At 38.5% G+C, this 15,383-nt stretch overlaps 1 protein-coding gene across 3 annotated transcripts in view; it reads right to left on the bottom strand.

The window, feature by feature from the left end:
• Window positions 1–15,383, bottom strand: part of ANO10 (anoctamin 10) — a 93,384-nt gene that overhangs the window by 23,529 nt on the left and 54,472 nt on the right. For all 3 annotated transcript variants that reach the window (XM_026045548.1, XM_026045549.1, XM_026045547.1), the window contains exon 12: window positions 5,014–5,130. In XM_026045548.1, the coding sequence (XP_025901333.1) occupies window positions 5,014–5,130 (117 nt within the window). The remainder of the gene's footprint in view (window positions 1–5,013; window positions 5,131–15,383) is intronic.

The raw sequence follows: 15,383 nt of genomic DNA, 5'->3' as shown, positions 1-15,383 counted from the left end.
CATCTCCCAAAGTTAAGTGGTAAAAAAGATCGTGTTCTTTCCCTTCCCCCAAAAAAGAAGGGATTTCTCAGGTTTAGTGCCAATCCAAGCAGCTGTGTTGGCCCATCACACCTATAGTCGCACTGAGACACATATTAGTACGTGGAAACCCCCTGCAGCTTGAAAAGGTGTGAGGAGCAAGCACAAACACACTTTGCACAAGGCAGACAGAAAGTTCCCAGGACCTCTCTGCAGCCCAGTGCTACGTTAAGTTGCTCTCAAGGCTAAACAGTCTAATAGGGGAGTGACCAAGAGGGCACACTCAACGTAGGGTATTTCTTTGGGGGTTGGTGCTAGTGGGTACCATTCCCAGGAGAACAGCTACAGGCAACTGCTGCTGTCTACACCAGAGAAGTCTTCTAATCATTGGAGATACTGCAGCACAGAGAATTGCAATGTTAAAAGTACTAAAATTGCTTGAAATGTAAGGGTAATTGAGAGAATAGTAACTTTTTAATGCCCGAATAGTTGTATGAACAGGAAGAGAGTGGGAACACTCCAAACGCTTGAAACTATGCAAACAGACACCAGCTCCTATCTGTCATTTACTCAACACCCCTTTCAAAAAGAAGCTCCCCCACCGCACGCCTGCATGTTGTGAGGAAGCCTCTGGTCAGCAAGGAGGATGCAGAGATCAGCCACAGCACTCTCCAGCTGCGCTGCTTCTTGAGGAGAGAACTGACACCGCTGGAGAAAACCTTGCAAGACTCATCCCGAGGACTGCCTTGGTATATGTGGCACTCTGCTGGGAATCCTTACGGTGGTGCCTACCAGCCTGCCAGGCCTCATTCCGACATGACGGAAATCATGACTCACGACCATTCGGAACACAGGGCTGCCACGAAGTTGTCGCGCAGGTGGCACAACCCCCATGGGAGACACTGTGCAGCACAACAAAAGGTCATTCTGCGCTTGGGCCAGGCCAAACGACTGCATGGCTCTGTCCATGATGGAAAGCAACACAGCAGGGCGGATAAGGGGGCACATTTTCAAGCTACTTGGCAGCTGTTTAATGAGCTGGACCCTTTCTACTACTGGTAGTTGAGAAAAATGCATGCTGTGAGGCAGCTGACTGTGGCCCCTGCTCCTGAGCATGTATCTACCTGGAATCTTTTTTTGCTGGAGCAAGTACCATAACATCTAACAGATGAACGAGCTTCTCCGAGTACAGAAAGATTTCTACTGATTAGAAAGAAAAGGCATTCCTGTTAGAAGACACGGGCCACCACCTTGAGAGAGGAAGCTAGGGTACAAGGATGAAAGAAAGGATTTTTATATAAAGGTCCACTTGGAAGAAAGTGAGGGACGACGGGAGAAAGAACTCAGAAGGGATGCACAGAACAAACGAACTAATCTTCCCCAAAACATACATCTATTCCCCCTCATGTTTAAGGACGGCTTTTATTTCCATTACAGCTACTGCAAAAAAGCAAGGGTATTTTTTGCACCAATATTTATTTCTCTGTTTATCGCTGCTATCACTGCTACGTTTATTCTGCTCGCCAGTGCATAAGACAGAACCCAGAGGGGCCCCAGGGCCAGAAGCTCCAGTCTGGTGTGTTGCTCTGTCTGCGGTTTCAACCTGTCACAGGACAAAGTCCAGCCTCTCCTTTGAAACTGGGTCATTGCCGCTTGCTTCAGCACTAGAGCATCCCCATGCTAGTGTTGTGGGACTCACACACTGGGACTCACCTATAACCCATGGTCCTTCCTGGCTGCTGCTGCATGCAGTCACAGACAGCCCCTTAGGGACTGTGCACCGGACTCCTCCTTTCCTCCAACAACCTTGAACTCAGTAATACAGGATTAGGGAGGACAGAGTGCATGAGGCTTATTTCCCCACTCCAAATCAATGCCCTGCAGCCTCCTCCACCATCCTCTGCCCTGAAGGACAGCAAGAAAATCTATGAACTAATGCCCACAGATTTAGCATATTCCCTGATCTGGATTCAGAAAGGTTGAAATACTTTGTTTTGAGGTATGCAAAAAAATAATAAATCCAAACAAAATATTTTCAGAATATATAGAAAATTATTTCAAACTATTCAACAAACTATTTTCTATTAACACAAAATATGTGAAGAAATGTTGAAAAGAAACACTTCAGAATTTTCTAAAGACCTTCCTTAATGTCTGATTGTCATTCCAAGGTAAAATGAGCTTTTCTGAGATCATAGCATGTTTCATCATATAGAAGCTTTTAAGCAAGCTCTAATGATCATCGTTTAATTTCTGCCAGGGAATGAGGACACTGTATTCCCTAAAAATCATTTTCGGAGGGACACTAACTCGGTTTGCAAATGAATTTGAACACAGAATGGTTATAGCCCGCTGCAGCCAGTCAAAAAGCAATTATCTTAGCAGTAATGAAAACATGGACATGCTCACCCTGGCTGAAGTTATGGATCACAAACACAATCAACACAACTGTTCAAAGTAGCTCTATTTGGAGATTTGCTCTCTGTGCATTATATAGGGAGCTTAATGTTCAAATTTAATATTAAAAATTTTGGCATGTAACAGAGGATTATAGTCCAGCTCTGTTAATATCCCTCTTGTATCTACGTCCCAAGACAGCAGTGGTCCAAAAGCACTGAAAAAACCAGACATCACTTTTAACACAAATCTCACACAGCAGAACACAACACAATGCAGGTCTGGATGGCATTAGAGAAGAATGTGAAACACACATAAAAGTATGTAAACTAATTCCTATGTAATATGTGATCCCACAACCTTTCGCCCCAGAATTTTATACCTGAAAGTCAGGGTAGGACAGGACAAGAGAGGGACAGGACAAGAGAGATACTTGTTTGAAAGTAAGATATATGACTTAAATTACCATGACTTCTCTTAATACTGAAAGATGTATCTGTAACAACATGCTTATACTTAGCTAGAACAACTTGAAAACATGCTCCTAAAACAAATGCTTAAATATTTGTACTACCAATGTTTTACTTTTGAATGCAGTTACTTTGCCTTCAGGCACTCAAAAAAAACCCTAAGGCACTAGAAAAAATCCCAAATGTCTGTTTCTTGAGATACGGAGATAGCATGGAGGAAATTGGAGCAAATCTGAAAAGGTGATGGTGGGTACTTTTGTTTACACATCCTAAAACCAGCCAATGCTCTTCCCAAATCCTGATAAAAGGTTCAAACTGAAAGCATGAGACAACTGCCAGGGTTCAGATTCTTACTGAAACTCAGACTAACCTTGTACTATGAGGTAACCTTTTGCTTTTATTCACGAAACAAGTCTGAAGAGCAAGGGATCAGGCATATTATTATTATAGGGAATGCACAGATGCAGGGATAGAAGGTTAAGGCTTAACTGTTGACATATAAATTCCTAAGAGACAGACTCTGGGTATTCCAGGTGGCATGTTATAAGCAAAGGTGACTGTATTCACCTGAGCTTAAGGGTTCAGTGGATGACCTGATTTTGCCTGTCTAAAAAATAAGAACAGAGAAGGAACAACTAAAACAGAATTGCAATCCTGTTCTTTTTAATATTATCTAAAAAGTACACGAGATCTATGACTAGCTCCTGGTAACTTCACACAGAAATATTTGAGAAAGGCAAAACAAAACTATCAGGTGATAGCTTCAACTGTAATTTGGATTTTATTTGTTATGGTTGATTATGGAAGACAGTGCTGACCTAGATAGGGATATTCTACCACAGGAGACTGTTTTGTTTTTCCAGAAAAGGCAATGTATTATTTCTGAGCTCAGTTTGCCCAAAATTAACAGAATATTCTATCACAGGTAATTGTGGTAGATGTTTTTAAAAGTGCTCTCCAAGTCTATACAAATATCAATGAATACAGAAGGTTACACATCCGCATCTGGAACACACAAAAAAGTATGTTCATGGTAAAACAATGCAGCATGGTGTAAACACATCTGTAAACACAGCAATAAATATGTGAATTACTCTTTGCAACTCCATGATATTTTGTTTCTGACTGCAAAGCTAGTTTAAAAAATCCTATCTATCATCATACTGTCACTGCAGAAGCAGCTTTGCAGAATCTCTGCTGAAGTTAATCCATACAATTCTTCATCTCATGTGATCTCCATCATCATCCCTATGAAAGCATTTGCCTAAACAGGTGTTTTTAGGATAAAATCTATTTCTGCCCTATTTCCTTAAATTACTTGCGGATGCTTGTTAAGTATACTGTAAAACACTTTTACAATCAAATGAGACTATTGTGTGGACAGGAAATTTAGGTAATGTTACACACATACATACTACATACATACTTAATTCTCAATGTATTTATTTCAGTATTTTGAAAAGATCATGTCAGTGTGTTTATAATTTCTGCTTATGTGAGCAACTGTTTATTTGTGATGGTATTTCATCAAGAGAAATAATCATAGCGCTGCAACAGACACACACCTCCTGGCTTATTCATTCACAGAGCCCAAAGTACTTTAAAAGTGACATGATGAGCAAAGTACGCATGCACACACAAGGCCAACTACATTACACGTTCCTGTGTTACTAGGAATATCAGCAATTTCAAACTCCCTGAAAACAAGAGCATCTTCTCAGTTTTGACTTGCATTCACTGATGCATTAAGAGAACAGACCAATCAGTTAAACTTCCAGCCATCCTCCCCGTGCCTTAAACCCAGATGGCTTAGCAGAAAGTGCAACAATTTGGGAAATGCAGGAGTTTGCAGCCCAGCACCCTGGAGTAAATCAGTGCTGACCTCTATTTAGTAATACCACAGCTGCATGTCATACAGTGAGACTGAGCTACAGCCACCCACCTGCCAGCCACCCCAGCTGCGGCCACAGCACCCTCCTGGACAGAGGTGGAATAGTTTTAATCAGCTAAATTTAATACAATATAGCAGGAATTTCAACATTCTGGGTACCTATTCACTGAGAACTGAAGCAGACACCCCTCCTGATTGGTCTTTCTTTGATGCTGCTTTATAATCAGTTGCTCTTACCTGTTGTTTGAGTGCCTCGAGAGATTCAAATTCCAACCTGGCCAATTTGATCTGGATATCTCTTGGTTTATCAGGAATTACAAATGCCATGACAAACTTCATTGCTAGTAACATATGCTGAAAAATAAGAAGAAAATACCATTTTACATAGCTGAAAACATGGAAAGAATAGCATAAGAGTTTTGCAAATTTTGCTAATAGATATATGAAAAATTATTTCTTGTGGCATGTACAACAGTGATAACATACTATAACAACATCAAGCTCTACTTTTTATTTTTACATTTTTTCATACTTAAGTGTTTGTTCTTTATAACAATCTTGCTTTCATTATGCACTATTCTATTTCTAATAATAATTCTAATTTAATTTTGTGATTCCAAGTAAACTATTAGGCTTTTTAAACACGTTATTCATGTAACATGTCCACAGAATCTGAACTGTAATTCACATAGTGGACACATAGTAGAAAATGTAACATCTGTATCTCACAGTACTGGCACAGTGTAAAACTACACTGAATAAAACTAAAGTTTCTGCATTAGAAAAATTATTAAAACTTAAAAGCACTCCTGAGTAGGCATTAGAAGAGTACAAAGCAAAATAAATATTAGGTTAATAGCAAGGATTTTTAAAGTGGGCACACTCATGAACAGAAACCTTCCATGAACCAGAAAAATGCTTTAAATGTAAGATGCCAAATAAACCATAATTTGTCATAGAAGATTACAGTCTTATTTAAGAGAAAGCGAAGTCACAGTTTTGTTAAAACTTGTGCTCGCTGACCCATTTTTAAACTCCACTTAAATATGCAGCAGCTTGATCATCTCATCAGAAAAAAAAAAAAAAAAAAAAGCCAAATTGTCAAGTCAGTGTTTTAATTTTGTTTCTTCATGTATGTCAAATATAGACATCAATTAAAGAAGAATCATTAAACGCTTGTTCTCTCAAGGGCTGCCAGTCTGCCTCATATTCCCTGGCAGGAACTTGCTCCTACTTTAGGAAACCTTGATCAAAAAAAGGGAATATTCTGTGTGGTTAAGTACGTACTTAGGGTCCACTGACATGATGATATCTGGGCACACAACTGCAGGCCCAAGCTATTTGGGCCCTGAAATTTCAGAAAAATTGGGCAGAACGGAACATTGCTTTTTCCCCAAAGAGATTTTGCTAAACTATACTATCTTAATGATGTTGGGCCCAGGGATAACAAGGTAACAGATTCCAAACCTTAAATTTCTGGAATTTAGGAGGAAACTCTAAATACACCAATTTCAGTAAGAATGAGGTAAAATAAGAAATCAGGACCATTACATTAACTCAACAATAAAAGATTAAAAAAGAATAATTGATCAAAATACTAAAAAAAAAAAAAAAAAAACCTGTGAAACAGAATAAGTTAATAAGTTTAGGAAAAATATGGACAGTTCCAGGAATCAGCAGTTGTCAAAACAGGTGAAAGGAAGGCTGAACATCAGTTTCACATTAATACTCCAGCAGTGAGGCCTGTGTAGAGATTTAGAAGTTAATGAAGGGATTAGCACTTCAGCTGCATAATGTGACACGCAATACTGCATTGTTAGAAACAGTTATATCAGCAATGAAACATTCTCCTAACTATATAAAGATATTCTTTTCTCATTCTTTTTTCCACTCAATAGTATCTGCATCTTAAAAAAAAAAGCCAGCCAGAAATCAATGTTTTTATACTTCAAATACATGAAAACTTCAAAAAGAAGAATGAGAGAGTGCCCTGGATGAAGATATTAAAGGAAAAAAGGTAAAATATCAAGGACAAACAACAACAACAACAAAATAAGCCAATATTCCTATGCAGGGTAGACTCATAAGGGATCACAGCTTGAGGAGGAATAGCTAATCTATAGATAATGCCTTGGTTTGAAAACAGGAAAATAATCAGGTAATTTTTGACCAGGATGTGGTTAAAATCTTACACTTAAGCCAAAGGATTGACAAAACTAGCAGAAAGGAAGGCACTTGGACATGAAACCTGGGAAAGTTTTGATGGAACTATCAGTAAGATGATGACTCTGTGCCAATAACGGTCCTTTGGGCTGGGGTTCATCTCATTTCGGAAAAAAAAAAAAAAAAAAAAAAAGAAAACCATATAGTAAATACCAGAAGAGCAATCGTCTAAGCATTGCATCTTGAAGACCCTTGAAGGGAAACCAAGCTAAGTAGTTTTTGTACATAGTCAGTGTAATGTATCTCCAAGCCCAAACGTTTTTTCAGAACACAAATGAAGAGCCCTGAAGGACCAGAGCAGGGGGTAAATGGGTGCCCTGGAGCCAGAGACCGTGAACTAGCGAGAGCACAGGTGGAATAGGGGTCCTGTTGCTCTTGCCCTGCTGTCACATCCTTCCTGGCACCCACTGCAGGCCACTGTCAGAAGAAGATCCAGTGAGATGGACTTCTGGTTTCCCTCCTGGAGTAGCTTGCTGATATTCTTTCATCTCCATCAAAATGAAAAACTACTTATGAACTTCTGCAAATAAGGGAGAAATACATTCAATGTGGGATACTGAGTGCGTAAGCACAAGCTTCTGCCCTCAGAACAGATGCTGGGCTTAAACGCAGTCGATTCCATTGAATTGGCCCTCATAGCACCTGGCGAACCTCTTCTGAAACACAGAGGGTTTTCAAACCACCAAACACCCCCCTGACCTTAGAGCAACAGCTTCCATTTGGTAACATCTTTCAAAAAATAGCTACTGAGACCTCTCACACTCTATTTGCAAAATAGGAGTAACATTAGTAAAACTGGGAAAATAGCTGGAAGAAATGCTCCGTGTGGGTTATATGATGCAGGCAACCTCTTGAGTACCTAATTCAGATTACCATCTATGGTTCATTTTATAGATGTCATTTCACTGACGAAATACAAGTAATATTTCCAGAGAAACTGAAGAAAAAGTAGGGAGATAATCATCCATAATCATCCATAGGATGTGGTACTTTCCTAGTTTTGTTTTAGTGTAATTCCTGCAAGACAGATCCAAGAAGAAGAACCATATGTTTTCAGAAAAGATATGTCTTAAAAGTACAATACAAATGACCAGAACAGACAACTAAACTCCTTTCCTTAGTATAAAGCTATGTGAACACAAATGTGAATATATTATAAACCCAAAATAGTTAAGTTTTTCCAAATTTTCTGTACTAAGGGGCACACAACTGTGAACCTCTATGCTCTGCTGGTGTGAGCAAAACACCTCTGCTGCTATCAGGGAAAGAGCTGGCACAGAATTATGTTATTATCAGGGCAGGTGATGAGGAAATCGGAGGCTTCTCTGTTAGGGCGCTGGATCACAGGATTCTGACTTTAAACTAAACGGAGATCAAAGACTAAGGACAGACCCAAGAATAAATTAATCTGTCTATGGCAACAGCTCTGAGAGACTTGCTGCTTTCTGAAATGTAAAAAAAAAAAAAAAAAGAAAGAAAGAAAAGGGGGGAAAGGAAATCAAAAAGGATTCTGTCAAGGGAGCAATGTAGGTCAGAGAAATTTCCATTAAACTGGAGAAGTTAAATTCAATTATATTTAATAGATAGCAATAAAATAAATTTAGGAGAAAATATTCCTGCAATATGCAGAAAAAGAAAGCATGACTAAACTTTTCTTCCCGCTTTTAGGCTCAACTGTTTTCATTATAGAGACTTACTAATAGAGTGGAACTGCCAAAGTGGCAGGACTTTAATAAGGGCCTTTCTTCTGCTCCTCTGATAAATGCTGCTTTTAAACCTCAAAACCCTTGTGTTATTATGGATTTTTTAACAAATTGCGAACAGATTCTGCCTTAGCAAAAATCAGAATTCCAGGGTGGTGGCCGAAGAGAAAAACGGAAGAGACTATTTCATGCTGGCCCCATTTCAAGGCTCCCTCATTATCTGCCATTGAGTTTCAGACTCAGAGCTCAATGACAAAATACAGCTCATTTTTATGGTAATGGAATTATGTGGCACGTATGGAAGTCACCTGCCTAAAGAGATGAATACCGACTTGCACAGCGTCTCTCCTTAGAAATATTCCAGAAATGTGAATGTAAACAGATGCAGAAATCAAGATCTGTATTTTTATTACCAATCCATCATAAAATCTCGTAATCAAAATCGAACACTGAAAACTGTACCAGGTTTAGTAGGCAATTTTAAGGCATATTTCAATCACATAAAATTACTGAGCTACACCAGGAGACCCAAGGTTGTTTTGTTACCATTAAACTACATTCACAGCACTAGTATCACTGCTATATCACCCTTTTCAGTTGAGTCTCAGCCTTTTATTTCAAGGCTATTGATTCGATTTCTTTTAGAAACAGCCCTTCTTTTAGACTATTGATTTTGGTTTCTTTCTTTAGCGGGAAATTTATTCTAAGTACTAGAACTACTTCATATTACTATTACTATTGAAAATATGCCAATTCCAGACCTGAGAGAGAGACTTGAATAGATAAGCCAGAACAAAACATGAGAAATTAAGATAATCTTGCTAGGAAGAAAAAAGTGGAAACATTCTCAAATATCATTTTTTAGAGAGGGGAATAGGGGAATAGTCTCTTCTGCCTGTACATATTCTTGTCCTCTTTTCCCATTTTCACAAAAGCTGCAAGAGCAGCAGTTAGAAAGGAAACAGAACATTACTGCTTCTGCAACATAGTCCTGTTTTTTCAAAGTCTTAGGAGATGTTGAAGCCAGACTTTAAATATAGATCATGGGTTACAACTAGTTTGTAAATCAATTTGTAAAACACTGCTGGTTCCTTTCAAGTATCCCTCCCACTATGCAGTTAAACCAAGTGAAGTTTCCAAAAAAGCAGGAAACCTCTAGGAGACACCATGACAAAAACAAATGCATAAAGCGGTGCAAGCAAACTTGCAATCACAGTGGCTACAGAAAGGTAAGGTTAACAGTGAAATAAAAATGCCTCTTAAATGGAAACTATGCTTGGAGTGACGAACAAGGATAAACACTCTCCCTCTGTACAAACTGCCATTTGTGGATCTACCACTAGTTATTAAACAGCAGGTTCTAGAAATATCTGCTTAAATCAGGAATTATAAAGAAAAAAATATGTGATGCCAACTGCATGCACACAGACTCCTGACTGATTGCAACCCGGGGAAAAAAATCTACAGGTAGGTGAACTCCAACTTTGTTGCATAAACATAGCGTGTTCCATGACGTAAAACATTTCCACAGCATGTCTGCAAAGCTGTTTTTGCAAAGCTGTCTATAAAAATACAAGGCACAGAAATAAGCCTTTTGGAAATGCTCTAAGACATCATTTTTTTCTCACATTTCATTCGACGTGCTGCCAAATCAAGGCATAATAAAAAAAAAGTGGTGTAGGTATAAATTTTTCTTTCTTTGAATTTTTAAGTATTTGCTAATACTTAACTTTGCAGCAGTCCATCAGTCTAAAGCAGTGTGATAAGGCAGCGATCTATATGTTACCATCTGATAATCGTGAAATGTTTTGGCACAACCATTATCTAAATTTATGGATAGTGTTTAATAGGAACAGGGAGAAGAGTTTGCCAAAAGCCAAATTAGCTAATGCTGAATGTAATGAACATTTACTCAAAGTAAAGCTTTGATCATGCTCTAAAATAAATTCTAAGTGAAAAGGGGAGAAAAGGATGCCCACACACTTGAAAATGGCGTTATGATTAATACCAAGCCTTACGAAGTGCTCTTAGCTGATTGCTAGCATTATATATTGGTTCCCACTCTGACAGGCTTACTTTATTGCCAAGCTGCCCCAATGACCACATCAAGAAAAATAAATGTTTATCATTTGCCATTAATCTGCAAAACTTCCACTTCTTTCTAAACCCTGCATTTTCCTGCATGGAAGAAAGAAGACACAATTAGATGTATTTGCTTGTAATGACAAATTCTACGAAATTCAGCTTGTCAGCACTCAGAAATTCATCCCCTGTTACGTAACTGGATGACCTGGGATGAGTAAGGAGATCTGAAGCGTTACTTCTGCCAAAGGTCTGTCTTTACTGTAAGTCAATGCAGTGCTGAACAGAAATCGGCACCTATGGTAGGAATCACCTGGCAATTCCTTCCTCCCACCCCAAGCAATCCTCACAGGGCCTAGTCCAAGCCAGAGCAGACAGGTATAAATCTCCCAATTCATTTTGCTTACTGATTTTTGCAGAGATGCAAAAGACCATCACAACATACAGCAAGGGGGGTTAAACTACTATACTGCAATCAGCCTTACAGATGCTTTTTCAGAGAATTCTACCTTGGCTCTGAAGAGTGTGAGATTTTTAATGGGCTTTTCAATCAGATATTTTTCTTCCATTTATATTAGGAAAAGATAGAAGTTTGGTCTATATTAGAGTTTCAGCTATTTTAACCATTAAAGTCAAGGCTTTTTATCTGTTCCCCTGATAGCAATTAACACAAAGTATCTGGAGTTCAGTTTTGAGAGAAAAATCTTGGTCAGTTATTCTTCAGACCTGACAAACAGACAAGTTTTCAGCCTTTCTCTGTCAACAGCAAGTTATTTGACCAGAAGCATCTCGTATTTTATTTACAGATGTTGGCTTATTTTTCCCATAATTATCTAGCTTTACATACACCCACCTAGGATGCTTTGAAAGCTAATTCACAAGAACATGATCATTGCTTCTGCAAAACCCATTTGTCACCCAGCAAAAAAAATGAGTAAATGATTCTATCTGAAAAAAAACATTTAAAAGAAAACAGAGCATTTTTCACCGAAATCACACCTTCATTAAATGATTCATTCTGCACAGCTTTCTTCTTTGCCTTCATGCAAATTGTTTCAATATACCTCTATTTGAAGTTATGAGTAAATTCTGTAGGCCACAGCACATCTTCTTTTACGTGGACTGAAAGGTGAATCATGCCATGGTAAATAATGAACCAAATGCCACAGCCATGATTCATTAGCAAAAAGTAATGGTATTGCAATACATCACACGGCGAGGTGCGGATTAATTGTTGTTTCTGTTCCTGTGAAACTTTAATAAAAACAAATGAACTGAAATGAGTACAATAAAGCCAGCTGATCTGAAGCAGTAATTCTGTAGAGAAATTTTAATTAACAATTTTTATATTGGAAACCCACCGGCTGCACTTTTGCCCAGAAAAATTGCTTTTTTTTTTTTTTCGGTCAGCGTGATATAAAGTCAAATAATCTTTTTGTTTTTTAATAAAGGTCAAAAGAAAAGCCTGCTATTCAGCTGAGGTATTTTAATTAAACACTGCAGCAGGTGTTTGCATATCCTGCCAACTCCTGAAAATCTCTCATAAAAACTGTATCCCTAAAACATAAAGATCTGTAAGTCCTCATGCTCTCTTCTTCTGCCTTTCCCAAACTCCTGGAGACCTTCTGAGGCTTAAAACACCAGAGATAGAAAATATATAGATAGAGATATGGAAGAGCTCTTCACCGAGGCTGTTGGAAATTAGCCATGCAATTCTTAGGTCCACTTTCCTGGACATGGTAGATCCCTGCAGGAGTGCAGAGCCCAGAGGGTGCCGACCTGTGGGAGTTGTTGGGAACAGGGCTGATCTGCTCAGGGTGCCTGGGCAATGACACGAATGTATGAGCCCAATTTCTTGGTCAGTAGCTGTCGCTTTCAGGAGGAAAGCTGGTGGTCACGGCAGATGCCTCTGTGAGCGAGCGCGTATGAAGGGCACGCGCAAGCACCCTCCTGGGCAGTCACGTCTCACGTTCATCAAAGGGAAGGGCCTGAAGACCACAGGCTTCCAAAGCTCCTTTCCACAGCCTCCCACAACACAGTCTGCTAGTTGCTAACTAGCAACAAATTACTAGATGACACAGTGAAAGAGTCAAAACACGAGCAAAAGTTTCAGTGTTAAAGATGTTAATTTTGCTGCAGCTTCGCCCTTCCTTCAGTCCCTTCAGAGCTCGTATTTGAGAGAGGACATCCCTCTCTCTTGGTCCAGACTGCTTGGCCCAGATTTAATTTTATATTTTTACACACACACACACACACACACACACACACACATTCTCAAGCAAGTTTTCTTTGATAACCCAAACACACATTTTTATGCATAAAATAAATACTTCCTATATACAAAAATAAAGATAAATATATAATCATACATAATGTAATGAAAATAATATAATGGAAGACGAGGTCTGGTGCTACTTGTGGTTATATACATATATATTTCTTTTTTGTGACATAACAGAACTATCTTCTAACACAGTAAACTGTCAGACAAAATCCTAAAAGGTTAAACTGATGGCACATACTAGACTCATACATCATTTCTGCTACTTTATGTTTTTTCCCAACTTCTCAATGTTTTTATTGAGAAATATAGTGGTATGCGCCCCCCCCCAAAAAAAAAAAAAAAAAGTCAGTTAAACAGCATTTAAAAAGTAACATCTTCTAGCAGGACATATTAGCTCCGTGAGGAAAAAAAAAGGGTTTATTTCTTCTTTCAGGCCAGAAGAACATTACCTTTCTTTGATAATACTAAATGATTCTGGGTTAGACAAGATGACTTTGCTGCATATAGCAATTTAAAATCAATTTCTATAATGAATCATTTCAGCATCGCAGAGACCCAGTTCTCCCTGGGCAGAAACTATCTCCTCAGCAGTCGGCAGACACGCAAGATGAGGTTATTGCGCTTTGCCCACTTTCAGTGGTGGCAATCTCATTACCGTGACCTCAAAACTGAAACCTTTCCAGAGCTTGCAGGGATGCCAGATGCAAACGAACCCAGGACGTCATACTTCTATTTTTATGTTGTCTTGCACGCGACATTTTTCTTTACCTACTTCATTTTTTAATTCAGTTACAGTACTGCCAGCAGTGCATCATTAAGCACTTTACATAAGTATAACCCTCTGCTTAAGGTTTGCCTTGTTTTTTGTTTATAGGTTTGGAGGGATACTGTGCTTTGTGTGCGTGCTGGAAGAGGGGATTGTTTAAGTAACTGCTGTATCCAAGACACAGTTAACTTATTTTTATCTAACTTCTCACACACAGACAAAAATGGTGCTAGGTAACAGGACTCAAAATAAAATATTTGGGCAAGAGGAGCAATTAAGATTCCTTTGCCAAACACAAGCTGGGCTGCAGCATCACTGTTTTGCAACTCACTCCATTTAAGAAGCTAACATGCTTTTTAGAGGAACACCCTCCTGAAAAGACGACCGCCAGGTAGATTTTGAAAGTGCAGAAATTACGAGAGTTTCTTTATAAACTTGAGCTGCCTAAAATGAATAAAAATCTTTCATGATACTTCTAAAACCTATTTTCTAACAGAAAGAATGTGTTTACAGTAAGCTCATACAGAGCTAACCTTTAATATAATCTAAATTCATTATATTTTTACAATATGGTCAGACTTTTTATCTCTAAGTGGATTTCCTGCTGCACAGTAAAAAGCAGCCTTTTGTGCACTGTCAGCAACAGGATATGCTGAAAAAAGTAAGTCACAGAGCTTTTCTGATGAATCTGTAACTTGCACAGCCAACCCTGAATGTACTGCCTTTAAAAATGCACTCTAATTATTTTTTGTTGTGGAACAGTTTTCCTAATTTGCTACATTTCCAGAGCTCTGAATAATCTACTACCAATATCTGAAATTTGAGTGAGAAAAAGCAGTCACAGGTAAATATAATGTGGCATATTAAGGCATATTAATTTCATGTAATTAATGTGCCAAATAGACATTAATAGCTTAACATCTAAGATTATTACAAGCAAATACTTTTATTCTGGTTAGAGGCTTTACTACATTTTTTAAATAAGGCAATAAGGAATCTTATTCCAAGAAAACCCAGAAGAGCACATAAATGAATAAAATTGATCTTTGCAAATAAAAGCTTCCACCTAAATATGACTAATAATAATCATCACAACTAAAGCTTTGGATTTGTTTTCATGTTGTTTCTTCTGGTAGATGACTATGTTAAGCTGTAAAGCTATAGCTTAACTGAGAGGCCAGAAACGCCAGCTAAACTCTCCCCAAATGCTCTTGTTATTCTACCTCACTAATTGGACTGGGAGAGATGACTGCACAAACTGCAGTAGATGTGTTTCATGTGTCTTTCTCAGCAGTGAAGACTTGCAGCAAAGACTCAGCAACAAGAGCTCCTGCTCGAAACAGCAGTTTTGATCAGCCATGATGCCATTAAATGCCAGCTCTACACAAGCAAGAGGGCAAAGACTGAGGATTAGAAACAAGGGATTAGTGCTGAATAGAAAAACACAAGGGCATCTTGATGGCTGCTTTTTAGAGCTCCAGCATTATTCATAGGAAACGTTATCTTTTTTTTTTTTTCCCCCCTAAAAAAATTCATTTAACTACAAGGT

This window comes from Nothoprocta perdicaria, unplaced genomic scaffold, assembly GCF_003342845.1.
Source record: "Nothoprocta perdicaria isolate Ctin4 unplaced genomic scaffold, notPer1 scaffold_40, whole genome shotgun sequence".
Classification (NCBI taxonomy): Eukaryota; Metazoa; Chordata; class Aves; order Tinamiformes; family Tinamidae; genus Nothoprocta; species Nothoprocta perdicaria.
The sequence above is the reverse complement of the archived record's forward strand: the minus strand, read 5'-3'. Positions and strand labels throughout refer to the sequence as shown.